This window comes from Dendropsophus ebraccatus, chromosome 4 (assembly GCF_027789765.1).
Source record: "Dendropsophus ebraccatus isolate aDenEbr1 chromosome 4, aDenEbr1.pat, whole genome shotgun sequence".
Taxonomy (NCBI): domain Eukaryota; kingdom Metazoa; phylum Chordata; class Amphibia; order Anura; family Hylidae; genus Dendropsophus; species Dendropsophus ebraccatus.
The window spans coordinates 57,506,676-57,521,830 of record NC_091457.1 but is presented as its reverse complement, the minus strand read 5'-3'; the positions used below and the strand labels follow the sequence as shown (position 1 = coordinate 57,521,830).

The following is a 15,155-nucleotide window of genomic DNA, read 5'->3' as shown; positions in this document are numbered from 1 at the left end:
TCTGCTTCTTTCCAGATCTTCCGTAGAGCTGATAAGAACGGTAAGTAAAACTTTTGTTTTCTATATAAGTTTTAACAGAGTTTCTTCTTGATTGAATTAGTCTTGGTTTTATTCTTAAAACTTTGCATTTACAAGTGTAAAGTACATTGCAACTAAGGAAGCACATTGATTCCCATTAATGTCTTACCAATACTGATGGATTGGCGTGGTGGTGTGTAGTTTTCTGGAGATATGTGAATGAAATTGCCTATGATTGCCATCTTACTCGTATCAGATGAGAAGATGGAGAACATCCCTCCATGGTGCACCCCTGCATTATTTTACCACCTACTTCTGTTACATTCATTACCAGTAGATTACCCAAGACAAACTTTTTATTACGATAGGCCATATTACAGGGCACAACACTAAGGGGGAAGTGAGCACAAACCTGTTAGGTAAGCGATCGCTTACCCTTCATTCCCCGCTCTCTGCCGGAGAACAGCCGGAGGAGCTGCCTGGATGATCCTTAGATCGTCCTGGCTTCCCATCGTAGTCAGCAGCGGTCTGATGCCACTGTTCCTATTACACTGAGCGACACGCAGCAGCAGTTTAAATTTTACACCCTTTGATAAATCTCCCCCACAGTATTCATTTGAAGGAAAAAAAGGATTCAAACCGGATGGTAAAAACAAAGGTTGCGGTATGTCATACTGCAGAAACCATTCTCTGTTGACTCACATTATATTTTTTTAAAAAGTACTAAAACAGATCATAATAGTAACGGATTAAACAGTGAAGCAGATTTAAAAATGTAGTGTAAACTAAGAGTAGGTCTAAAAAGCGAACTCATGTTAAAGTCCACCCTAATTCCTTAAATCTTGGGAAGAGTGCTCAAGAATTAGCTAATCTTCAAGGATGTATTTGCTATAAAGAAGTTAAAATGAAATGGGTTATCCCAGAATTGGATGCTTTTCTCAGACTGCCTTTACAAACTTAAGCTGGCTATACAAATAAGACTTAGATCAGCTACAACATACAGGGCTGCTTCTGCCATGAGGCCAAGTGAGCACTTGGCCTCAGGCGGCAGATTTTCAGGTGTCTGAGGGGACGGCAACTGGGCCTGACATTTTAGTGAAGTCATTAAAACCAACTCACTCAGTGTTCTCTGGTGTGTGCAGCGGAGGGCAGCCTCCCTATCTATATATTATGTGCTCTCCTTCCTCCCTGCCCAAGCCACCCCTGCGCTTAGAATAATAAAGTTCAGGACCTGTGTGTGTGCAGCGTATCTAGGGGGTACAGCATGTGGCACTATTCAGGGGGGACCATGTGTGGCAGCATAATATCCAGGAGTTGCAGTGTGTGGTATTATATTCAGTGGTCATAGTGTGTGGTGCTTCTACATTTCCGTAAGTTCTATTGAAATGAATGGAGCTGCACTCTTATACCACACACAATCTGGGTACAGGGGTGCCACTGTTTTTGCAAGAAAGCAGCTGAATTCTGGATAACTTTATGATAGTTATCCTATTCCTGTTTACATGGGAAAAAGTCTAATCAACTACAGATTAATGCCCAAACAGAAGCTGCTGTGAACTGAAAAACAGAGGGAGAGGGGCGCCATTTAAATTTTCACCTCAGGCAGCAGAAAAGCTAGAATCGGCCCTGACAACATAGGATTGTTTGTATGAACAATTTCACCAGCAACTTGATCAGCGGCAGATGATCAGCCAGATTCAGTTGATTATACTCTTATGGAAAGGTGTACACTCCTCACAGCTTAGATGATGCATACTTATACATAAGTGAAATGAAACACTAGTCTTAGTAAATCCTCCTTTTGTGGCTTCTTGTCCTTCCTGTTTCTCGCTTAAAATCTACAATAAGGAGCACCTCCATAGAGAAATACCGGTCCATTAACAACATGGTGGCTTCTTGTGACTTTTCCATAAATTGTTGTGTAGCCAGTAGTGGATTATAATAGGTCCGTTTTTGGTGGTAGTCTGGAGCCCTGAGCTCCTGGGGGCCATGGCCACCCAAAAATACAGTGATACAGTTTCAGCGATATATTGTCTCCTGGCTACAGTTCTTCCATGATTTGCAAAAAAAAATTGCTGCTTTTTCACAGCAGTTTTGCACAAATCAGGGCATCATGACATTATCTGTCCTGTACTATGAACATCACGCTAATTCTGCCATAGTTACAGTGTGGTGGGGGGCCCAGGCTTGGTGAACAGCCCAGGGCCTAGGGTAAAGTTAATCCGCCCCTGTGTGTAGCCATAGCCTTATAAGTGTTCTCCAATGTAACAATCACTCAGTGTGGTCTGTGAAAGGATGGGCTGGGATTTATGAATCATGCAACCCTCTTATGTAAACATAAGGTTGGAAGTCCTTGATTTCTTAACCCAATACACCCTAAGGCTGGGTTCACACTATGTATATTTGAGGCTGTATTTGGTCCTCATGTCAGGTCCTCATAGCAACCAAACCCAGGAGTGGATTGAAAACACAGAAAGGATCTGTTCACACAATGTTGAAATTGAGTGGATGGCCGCCATATAACAGTAAATAACGGCCATTATTTCAATACCACAGCCGTTGTTTTAAAATAACAGCAAATATTTGCCATTAAATGGCGGCCATCCACTCAATTTCAACATTGTGTGAACAGAGCCTTTCTGTGTTTTCAATCCACTCCTGGTTTTGGTTGCTATACAGCCTCACAAATACAGCCTCAAATATACATAGTGTGAACCCAGCCTGAATGATTAAATTAGAGAGTATGAAAAAATACTGACTGTTCTATACAGCCATTACTCTTTGTTCATTGTACTTTAATAAGGCAGTAAGTATATTTGCCGGCCTTGGCACCACTATCCGTAGTGACTAGGACAATGCTTTTTTCCTTTCCATCATTACCGATGCATCCACTCTCAGCATTCCCCTGACTATGAAAAGAACATGTAGAACTTCAGGTGAATTTGCTTTTGTATTTTAAACATTTGATTTGAAACCAATTTCTATTCTTGAGCCCTGTAGAATATCATTAGCATTAATGGAGAGTTGCATTCAGATGTATGATAGTTCTGTAATTCTCATCACATTGCCCACACCATTCCTGATTCAAGTATGGAGGAGCACAAGTATTCACTCCGAAACACATTAATATGAATGCAGACTCCTAATACCTGTCTACAGCGTACAGATGCCTGCACAAGCTTCTGCATTTTCTGATGCATCTTATCAACATATCTTGATCATACAGATAGATTGATCTCTGGATATTACAAAAATAAATTGTGGATATTACCAAGATAAGTTGTGTCAGCAGCATACATGCCAACTGATGCTTCATTATAATGGGGAATGAGAGATTCGTGTTCTGGTGCAATCAGAAGCTATCAACTATCCTGGAAAAGGGGAAAAGGGTCGCTTGTTGGAAAACCCATTTACAGGGAACCAATCAGTACGATTTTGCTGATATGGTTCCCAGCAGCACAGTATAGAGCTACTGTGCAGCTTGCGGAATATACCAGCTGCGACTGCATAGACCAAGTGGCTTAGTCTAATGAAGGACATTTTTCTCTTGCATCATGTGGACTTCTAGGTGTATTTCTAATGTTCTTTACTCATGTAGAAGGTGATACCAGGATACACTACATGAAAAGGGAGCCCGATGACCTGGCCAATGTTCTATTGAAAAAACATAGGTTCTGGCATTCATGTGGCTGTTACTTTGATAGCACCTACCTTAACTTTCTTGATGACAGTGGTATTCCCTAATAGCAGTGACATATTTCAGCAGGATAATATGTACTGACACACTGCCAAACTTGTCTAGGAATGGCTTATAAAAAAAAAACAAGTCTAATTCATGAAGAAAACACCTCGACAGGTGTCTTCTGGAGTTTATGCATAATAGGTCAGAGTTGTATTTTGATGGAGTGGGGGTACACAATACTGGGTACATGGTTTTAATGTTATGGTTGGTTGGTTGGTTGATTGATTGATGTATACATACGGTTTAAGTGGTTGAAACCCATTATACTTCCATTGGTATATACTGTACAAATTTTACAACTTGCTCTATTTGTAGATCACTCTGATTACCAGGGACCCCCGGCTGGTTAATTGTGTTGAACATCCAACTGTGCCGTGCAGTCTTACTGTAATTCTGCATTATGTGTGTGCGCTAAATGTTCATAATAAATGGAAACAACTAATAATAGAGTTGGTTAATACCCACTAACACTGTGTGGTCTGTACAGTACATGCCGAGCGCTCCATATACAGTATCTTGAGTGACCGCTTCTTAGCTGTCGAGGCCAGTCTTGCTCTTTATATAGATTTCTTCTTAAACTTCTTACTAAATAATTGTATTCCCTAAAACATTATTGATTGCTAAAAAAAAAATAAAAAGCTTCACCTGCGGTGACAATCTATAGAGCATCTTAGTGTTCTATTTTCAGCTGTTTTTTTTTTTTAACTCTGTAATGTATTATTGTAAGGTTACAGTCACTTGTATATTTTTGTAGACCAGTTTATACTAAGAATGGATTGTAACCGATGCTAAAATGAACATTAAACATACCAGTTTCAGTGATTGGAAATAGATTTGGCTGGTGGGTACAGCTAATGAACAATAGGGGTGCCATAGGGGTGTCCATATTGAATATTAAATTCAACAAAAGCAATATCAGTAACTCCTGAAGTCCACCATGAAACGTGTAAATGGGCGACACCATTCTACTCTGCCCTGGGGGTTGGCTTGATGTTTTATTGGCTGGCATTAGTTCAGAGGAAGGTATTAGGAGTTGACATTATCAAGCCAACCTCCAGAGCAGAGGGCAAGGGTGCCGCTTGTTTATTCAATGGAAGGGGGGAGTGAGATGACTGCAGGGGTGCAGGGTCAGTAGTCAAAGAGAATGGTGGCAGAGCAGAGTTTCTGAAAAGTACTACTTATCTATTCCCGTGTCCCTGCAGTGCAATGTCACTGCTAACTGTCCCCTGCCGGGCTCCCGGTCTGGTGGCACCACAGCCTCACTCAGAAATGCCCAGTCGGCCAATCAGTGACTCAGGCAGGACACCACTTTAGTCACTGACTGGCTGAGTGGACACTTCCAGTGATGCTGTGTCAAATCAGGAAGTCAGGAGCTTTACTAAAGTAGATTTTTTTTTTACTTTGGCTGGAGTGCCTCTTTAAGAAAGGGCTGAAATACAGATAAATAGAAATGTGTTTAAAAAAGGTCTCAGCTATGGCCAATACATTAAAGGAAAACTAACAACAGGTTAAAAGACTCTAACCCGCTGCTATATTGCCATAGGGATAGGTAATTTTCTTCCATTCATCCTCAGTGTCATTTTTGTAAAATTCTGCATTTTAAAAATATGTAATTTTGTGGTTCTGTGCATTTTGGGGCAGTACTACAGCCCTTAGTGCATTGATCTGCCCAGCCTACCTGTGCCGCCTTATAATTATTGAGGTGGCACTTTGCACTTTGCCGGAAAAGTATTTATTTATCAGGAGGGGTGCACCGATGGGGCAGATAAGTGCAGTGAGAACTGTAGTCCTGCCTCATGCATAAAAACACCTAATTTTCATATAAATAAAATGCAGGACTTCCCTACAACGGCACTAAGAATAAAGGTAAGAAAATCACCTTCATCCTCAGCGTCCTGTGCCCTATTAGAACATAACAGCAGGTTGGAGTCTTCTAATTATCTGTTAGTTTCCCTTTAATTGGCAAAAATCTTTCGCTTCCCGGGACACCCCTTTTAAGAAGAAATCCTCCACTGTAGACATTGATAGACATTAACTATTTTCTCAGTCTGGCTAAAAAGAGATGTCAGAATGGTTTACGTTGTGGGCAGTGACAGCCCATTACTAAGAAACTGAACATATTTTAACAATCCGGATATAACTTGTTTAGTGCTTGGTGTAACAGACGACTGAGTCTCACTTGACATCTGTGTTCATGGGATTGGAAGAAGACAATTTGTAATCACGCTTCATTTCTCGGTGAGCCCTATTCTACAGAATGTATTTTAAGCATGGTGTTTCATTTAGACATCAGAGGCTATGGAAAATATAGTTTTATATATGTACTTTACAAGATGGCAGATATAATTATCAGTTATATGGCTAATCTTACACTTTGGCAAGTACTTGTACAAAGATTGCTTTAATGCAGTGATAGTTTGATAGGGTGTTAAAAAATTCCTGCCTAATCTGGGTTAGGAAATAAAGAATTTGACATAACTTTGCAGGTGCAATGTTCCACACATATAAGTATAGGACCAACTACTTAAAGGAGAAGTCCGCGAAAATTTTTATTAAAGTATTGTACTGCCCTCCAAAAATTACAAATATACACTTATTATGGGAAATGCTTATAAAGAGCTTTTTCCCCTGCACTTACTACTGCATGAAGGCTTCCTTCCTGGATAACATGGTGATGTCACAACCCGACTCCCAGAGCTGTGCAGGCTGTGGCTGCTGGAGAGGATGATGGCAGAGGGATGCTCAGTGTCCCTCCAGTGCCCTGTGTCCCTCAGTGTCCCCCTGTCATCATCCTCTCCAGCAGCCACAGCCCGCACAGCTCTGGGAGTCGGGTCGTGACATCACTATTTTATCAAGAAGTGAAGCCTTGATGGAGTAGTAAGTGCAGGGAAAAAAGCGCTTTATGTGCATTTCCCGTAATAAGTGTATATTGGTTATTTGTATAACCTTGGGGGGGGGGGGGGCAATACATTACTTTAAAATTTTCGCTGGACTTCTATTGTAAGCCTTCACTGTACAAATCAAAGGGGACAAGTTAGTTGGTTTCTGTATTTATTTTATTGGATGGGTTTAGGCTAAGTATCCCCATTTTACAAATATGAGTCTGTGTGAAAAAGGTTTTGCTGTGGGGTTTATGGCGAAATATAACTTTCCATCTCACTGTCAATTTTCCCAACAGAAACAAGCTTCCACTGTGTAATATTTGATATTATAGTTGGCTTTTTACACTGTTTGAAGAGTTGTTACAGTTTAGCATTTACCTTCTAAGCCCAAGGGAAGAGCAGTCCTTCAGTCACGGCTCCCTAGAGGTTTCCTCGACAGGGAGTTTTTTTCTGAATAGTTGAATACTTTTTTTTTTTTTTATAGATGTTGGCCTGAGCTTAATTTAAAATGTTATTAAGGCCTTGAGTAAAATTGTGAAATGGAAGGTAATTTTTTATGAAATCCAGTTGAGCCTATTATTGCTCATAGCTATAAAGTTCCAGTTGACTAGTTTTAAAAAATTAATCTGTCATCAGTTTTGAGGCATCAGTGCACTGATCTGCCCTGCAATCCCACCCTCCCTTATGAATATTTATCCAGCAGAGTGCCACCTCAATATTCAAGAAGGTATTGGGTGGGCTCTGTGGATCAGAGCACTAAGGGCTGTAGTGCCACTCTCCTATGTGAGGAATCGGGAGTCTGCACCGGGCCGAGGATGGAAGAGAAGATGCCTAGGTTGTGTATAGGAGTTATGATTGTGCCTATCACAGTGAAGTTCCCACCCCACTTCTTATAATCAGTTTTAGCACTTTTATTGCTATAGATTTTTTTTATGACAACAGGCATTATAAATCAGGTTAGAAGGAAGTGAGACCCCAGGGTACAGGGCTCTACTCCTGTGTCTATATGGCTTTAACGTGTATCTGTCATCAGTAAAACATGGGTGTAAATATCTATAAAAGTCACTCACAAATGAAATTTTCAAATAACACAATTTTATTTATTCCATCACAAAAGAACAACAATTAAAATACAAGACCTTGGAGCTGGGAGACCCCACTACTGGGACTATCTTAACTGTATATAAATCCAAAGTGCATGTGCATATTTGTAAACCTCATACTAGGCCCATTCAGCATAAGTGCATGTTTTAAATAAAGTGCCAGTGCTATATTGCCTTAATACGCTGAACAGAAAAAAGAATACAGAATATAGTATTGCCCATGTCACCAAGTTACCCCAAACGTATGTTGTCCCACTCCGCTGGCCTCCCACCTTCTTCTCCCTGATTTATATACAGTTACGATAGTCCCAGTAGTGGGGTCTCCCACCTCCAAGGTCTTGTATTTTAATTGTTGTTCTTTTGTGATGGAATAAATAAAATTGTGTTATTTGAAAATTTCATTTGTGAGTGACTTTTATAGATACTGGATTGGATACACAGTATATTTATTGGTGTTTATTGATTGAATTGGTACTGAGTATCATTAAAATATAGGCTGTTTATTTATACAATTTTCTAGGAATATAGGTGTTTGTTATGGGTGTAAATATGTTCATGGTGAGTAGGGGGTCAACATTACAGGCATACCATTTTATCTCAATATTCCTCTGCATTGGTGAAATATTGGCCTTTTGGTTATTATGGAAATGAGGCTCAAGTGCCTAGTGGGTGTTCCCCAGCACAGCAGAAGCCCAGATAAGTCCAGCCCACGTCCTCTTTATCTACCTGCCCTGTTGCAGCCACTAAAGAATATATTGGCTGAATTTACCTTGGCTCTTGCTGTGCTGTGTAATGCCCCTTGAGCACTTGAGCCTTATTTGCATAATAACAAAAAGATATATCTCACTGATGGAGAGGACTATTTAAATAAAATAGGCATGCATGCGATCCTGATGCCTTATCTACCCATGTACTTACTTATACCACTATTTCCTTGCTGACAGGTCCTCTTTAATCTGAACTACATTGCCATGTAATCACAGTGAAGTCGACGGCTGCTGCTTAACTTTATGGTTTTGTTTTTGAGTCTTATGAGACGGTGGAGATACCCCTGGGAGCTCATTAAGCCAATGGTGTCACATGGACTCGCATGCCCCAGGCCTTGTGGGTAGAATTCCTTGTGAACGAATATCCCCAGGCACCTAGTAAATTAAAACCTTTATCTTCGGGGATGGTAGTCCATTACTGTGTCATAAACAAGATTTTGCTTTTGTCATATCAGAGAAAACAGTTTGGTGATTTTTGTATGTGCTTCTTACTACAATATCTATGGCTGGGTGGTGTAACCCAATACCACACTATTAGTTTACATTTAAGCATGGTATTATGGAAGAATTTGCTAGATAGAGAAAATTACAGCGGCCATGGGCACCACAGTAGGTGCAACCATCATATGATAGTCTAAAATCTCTCTCTCTCTCTCATATATATATATATATATATATATATATATATATATATATATATATATATATATAGATCCGTAATTCCTCCCAGGTGAAAGCAGCGGTATTCCCATATAGACGCACAGTCCTCCACCAGGTTGGCTCGTTCCCAGTACTTTATCCACAACAAAATCGCAATTGAAGACAGCGTCTTTTAGAATATCAAAATAGTTTCTTCTTTTATTTTATTTTAGCCATATGCGTACAAAATATCAGACAACGTTTCGGCCCTTCAAAAATACATACTGAGCCTTTCTCAAGTACATTACAACAATGTGCAAACAGAAGTTTTATATATCAAGTGACCAATCACCACCAACATACAATTAAGAAAGTGCTAATCATAGGAGACTAGGGGCGGGGGCATTCATCGGTTAATCAAACCTTCACAGTTATATCCATAACAGTAAATATAAAGTATACATTGTCCCCTCCGGGAACTAACCCGATACACCCTCCGTACTTGAGCTCACACGATCACGGATCCTCTCCGGGTGAGCGGTCATCTGATGAGCGACTCCACTCGTCCTGCCCTGGCTTGTAAACAAAGAGAGAGCGGCTGCGCACACTCAGAGCGGCAATTGGTGTAAGCGTTGCCATGGCTATGATGCTTATGTTCCCATTGGTTCAGGATCGACACGCTTAAAGCGACCATAGACGTAGATGTTACCATGGTTGTGATGCTTGTATCCAGAGTTGACTGCTTCATATATTCACCGTCCATCATCTCAGCCGAATCTATAGGCTTCTACATAGTCCAACACGAACAGCTGGAATTACCGCCTCGGCGGCTTGTCTTTCTCTCTGCTTAATATTCAACGCGGACTCAACCGCTAACGCAGAGATGGTCCAGAATTAGTCCATCCAGCTAGAATAAATCTATACAATCACATCATTTCAGCATCTCCAAATCCATAGAGTATTGCTTTCATGTCGGCATATCGCTTCACTGATACTTTGTCTAGAGATGTCACTCATACCGGTCACAGGAGTCATTCTGAACAAATCCCATCCGAGCCGATCATATATGTCACTCGCCTCACAGAGTCACATGTAATAGGCTGACTCCTCAGCAACTTTTCAACGTTCCTCTTGGCAAGATGTTACAGCACGGTCAGCAAAAAGTAGCTTATACCTCCAGTCTTCTCCCGAAAGGGAACCGCATCCTCCAATCTGAACAGTGCGCAGCTCATCTACCCTAATGTCACAAAGCCATACACAGGATTCTACAGAGACTCATCCAAACGACCGATCCTCCCTTCAAAAGAACTCCAGCCCTGTCGCTCAAGTTACCGGTGGGACCCTAAAACATAAACATAGACACATAAATATAAAAATGGTGACACTTATTTAAAAACAATATGAGCACTAAAAATGTGAGTAGAATATTTATTCCGTAAATACACCCAAATTGTATTCCAAGTTCATGCCCCTCGGCCAAACACAATTAAGGGTGTGTATCCATCGCATCTCCTTCTGTTTTAACAATTTTTCTCTATCTCCTCCCCTACGTAGAGGTGGCACACCGTCAATCACCCTAAATTTAAACTGACTAACAGCGTGCCCACACTCCACGAAGTGTTTAGCCACTGGATGTTCCACCTTTTTCAATCTTATTGTACTTTTGTGATTGTTCATCCTCATCTTTACTTCTGTGGTAGTCTCCCCTATGTATATTAACCCACAGGGGCATTGTATCATGTATACTACAAATTTTGACTCACAGGTATACCTTTCTTTGATCTTATATTTCTTTCCTGTATGTGGATGCTGAAAGGAATCCCCCCTCACCAAACAATTGCAGTTACTACAGTGTAGGCAAGGGAGAAGTTACCTGTTTTTACCTGTCTAAGGACCTTCTGGGTATCTCCCCTCATATTGCTCCCCACATCGGAATGTACAAGAGTGTCCTTAATATTTTTACCTTTCTTATAGGCCATCATGGGGGGTTGCAGGAATTCAGGTATTTTTTCACCCAGACCCTTTCTCAACACAGACCATTCACTTCTCAAAATGTTCGCTATTCTTCCACTATAGGGGCTGTACACTGAAACAAAGGGGATACGTCCTGAGCCCCCACCTCTCACCTTTGGGACCAGGGTATCCTCCCTTGCAACAGTGGCCAGTCTTTCCTTGTGTTGTGTTAACAATTCCTCAGGATACCCCCGTTTGCAAAATTTGTCACACATGATGTCAACATTTTTCTGCAATTTCTCAGGTTCACTTGTAATGCGGCGCACTCTCAGTAACTGACTCCATGGGAGTGATCTTAACATAGGTCTAGGATGATTATTCTCATACCTAGTCAGATTGTTTCTGTCTGTATCCTTAACAAACAGGTCAGTCTGTAATTTCCCATCCTTGACGTACACCAAGGTGTCCAAGAACTGAAGCTCAGTTCGTGAAGCCACCATGGTGAACGCCAGTCCCTCATGTAAATGGTTAATGTACCCAAATAATTCATCCAATAGTTCAGGAGATCCCTCCCACACAACAAATATGTCATCGATATACCGCCACCAGCAGCGGATGTGATCCATATACGGTGAAACAAAAATGTGTTCCTCCTCGAGGGCGGCCATATATAAGTTGGCATAAGAGGGGGCCATGTTGGACCCCATAGCCGTCCCCCGGCGCTGCAAAAAAAACGTGTCCTCAAATAAAAAATAGTTATTCCGGAGGACAAACTCAAGCAGCTCCAACACAAACTGCACACCACATGGATCACATCCGGTGCTGGCGAGCGCCGCACTCACTGCATCCAATCCCCTTTCATGTACGATTGAAGTGTAAAGTGAACATACATCAAACGATACTAAGGTTACATTAGATACATCCAAAATTTCCAACCTAGATAGTTTTTTCAAAAATTCAGTCGTATCCTTGATATAAGAGCGCATATTACACACCATTTCATGTAATACCTTATCCAAGAAGATGGAGATGTTACTACATAATGAGCCACAACCCGATATTATGGGCCTACCTGGGGGGTCTACAAGTCTCTTGTGGATTTTTGGTAATGTATATATAACGGGTGTTCTAGGGTTGTCTATAATTAGGAAAGATGCAAGTTTCTCATCTATGATACCACTCTCTTTGGCCCCGCCCACTATATCCTGTAGTTGCCTCGTGAGCTCAAACCTTGGGTCATGATCCAATTTACAGTATACCTCACCATCCCCTAATTGTCTCTCTATTTCTCGTTTATAATCACCAGTATTCATAACCACAAGGGCACCCCCTTTGTCTGCTGGCTTGAATGTTAATTCCTTCATCTTACTCAATTCATGTAGGCACTTCCTCTCCTCTTTACTCATATTAGATCTATATGTAACTTTTTGTTTTTTTAGGGTGTCTATTTTTTTAGTAACCAATTCAATATAACTTTCAATAATGTTATTATTTTTAGGTGGTTGAAATGCGCTCTTATTTGACAATCCCAATTTCTGCAATTCAAAAATACTAGACTCATTTTCCTTCACATTAGTATGTATAAATTTGTCCTTATCACAAAAAAAACCTTTCAATCGTAGACGTCTGAAGAATGCGTTTAGTTCAATGTCCACACCAAACCAGTCCACATCCATGGTAGGACTGAATGATAGTCCTTTTTGTAGGACCTGCAATTGAATAGGCGTTAGTTCACATGAGGATATATTTACCACTATTTCTTCATCTGTTGTCTCGTTGGATACTTGAAACTGGGTGGCTTTCCTCGCGGTTTCCCCCGATTTTTTTGGAGCTCCTGCCATGTTTCCGGCCACCTCTCCTCCTCCTGCGGCTCGACTGGGTGAGTTGGACCTCCTCCATCGAATCCGACTCGGCTGATGTATAACCATACTGATCTGCATACTGTCGTCTCCGCCTCCGAACATTAGACTGTTGACCCTGGAACCATGTATATACTCGGCCCAGGCGATAATCCTCAGAGTCTCTGAACCACTTATCTCGCTTGGTGTTTTCAATATCCGTGCGATGTCGCTCCAACACATTTTTCATCCGATCCCGGAAGGAATTAAAGTCTGTTTCTGAAAGAGAAGATCTTAGTTGTGCTTCTAAAATCCCGTTCTTCATTCCCAACTCCTCAATTTCGATTTTCAAAAACTCCACATTAAGTAAGATCATATCAAAGGTATATTTATTTGTAATCTCCTCAAATCTCTGGCAGAACCTCTCATTATGTGGCAGGAGATTCGGACGCAGTTTTGGTCTCATACCCCGTGGTACTCGCTGAGCTTTAAAATATTCAGTCAAGGTATTTTTATGCAATTCCCATGCAATCAACCGTCTAGAGTCCTGTTCATACTTCCTTTTCATTAACTCTACCGTGGGGGTGCTTAAAAAGCCAGAGGATGTATCCCCTCCAATTATTCTACTCACATCTTCTACTGAGTACGCAAAAGGAGGTATAAGCTACTTTTTGCTGACCGTGCTGTAACATCTCGCCAAGAGGAACGTTAAAAAGTTGCTGAGGAGTCAGCCTATTACATGTGACTCTGTGAGGCGAGTGACATATATGATCGGCTCGGATGGGATTTGTTCAGAATGACTCCTTGTGACCGGTATGAGTGACATCTCTAGACAAAGTATCAGTGAAGCGATATGCCGACATGAAAGCAATACTCTATGGATTTGGAGATGCTGAAATGATGTGATTGTATAGATTTATTCTAGCTGGATGGACTAATTCTGGACCATCTCTGCGTTAGCGGTTGAGTCCGCGTTGAATATTAAGCAGAGAGAAAGACAAGCCGCCGAGGCGGTAATTCCAGCTGTTCGTGTTGGACTATGTAGAAGCCTATAGATTCGGCTGAGATGATGGACGGTGAATATATGAAGCAGTCAACTCTGGATACAAGCATCACAACCATGGTAACATCTACGTCTATGGTCGCTTTAAGCGTGTCGATCCTGAACCAATGGGAACATAAGCATCATAGCCATGGCAACGCTTACACCAATTGCCGCTCTGAGTGTGCGCAGCCGCTCTCTCTTTGTTTACAAGCCAGGGCAGGACGAGTGGAGTCGCTCATCGGATGACCGCTCACCCGGAGAGGATCCGTGATCGTGTGAGCTCAAGTACGGAGGGTGTATCGGGTTAGTTCCCGGAGGGGACAATGTATACTTTATATTTACTGTTATGGATATAACTGTGAAGGTTTGATTAACCGATGAATGCCCCCGCCCCTAGTCTCCTATGATTGGCACTTTCTTAATTGTATGTTGGTGGTGATTGGTCACTTGATATATAAAACTTATGTTTGCACATTGTTGTAATGTACTTGAGAAAGGCTCAGTATGTATTTTTGAAGGGCCGAAACGTTGTCTGATATTTTGTACGCATATGGCTAAAATAAAATAAAAGAAGAAACTATTTTGATATTCTAAAAGAAGCTGTCTTCAATTGCGATTTTGTTGTGTGTATATATATATATATATATAAAATATAGTTTTACTATTACTTAGTAGCCTTAGGAAACCCAGTTCCAATGGTGTTGGAATTTTCTGCCCATCTGACAATTTAGTAAAAGTACAGATAGGCAACTAAATAGTAAAATTCCTATATGTATGTTGCATATGAATAGAAAGGCACCGGGGCGGGGAAGCCGGTGCCGCGGTCCTTTTTCGAACTGCGCCCCAGTTCCCGGTTTATTAATGAGCACCGGCCCGGCTGAAGTGCAGCAAGTACCCTGGGAGGTATTACAAGGATACGCCGAATAGCCAGGTCAGCTTTTACGGTGGTGTGGTAGCTGAGTTGGTCGACGGTAACTTAGGCACTAGTCACGGTACCCTGGAGAGGTGTAGGACCCACCCCGCACAGTTTGGCGCCCCGTCTGCAGATAGGTTTAACCTAAGTGTAGGTGTGGATAGGTTTGAGTGCGCGAGAATAGGCCATAGTCCAACACTTGCAAATAGGACTTCTTTTACTGAAGGGGTTCAGCAATGACAAGAATACTTGACA

At 41.4% G+C, this 15,155-nt stretch overlaps 1 protein-coding gene across 1 annotated transcript in view; it reads left to right on the top strand.

Annotated features, from left to right (window-relative positions):
- NECAB2 (N-terminal EF-hand calcium binding protein 2) overlaps positions 1-15,155 on the top strand; it is a 143,937-nt gene that overhangs the window by 20,279 nt on the left and 108,503 nt on the right. Inside the window, exon 2 of the mRNA XM_069968421.1 lies at positions 16-40. Within this exon, the coding sequence (XP_069824522.1) occupies positions 16-40 (25 nt within the window). The remainder of the gene's footprint in view (positions 1-15; positions 41-15,155) is intronic.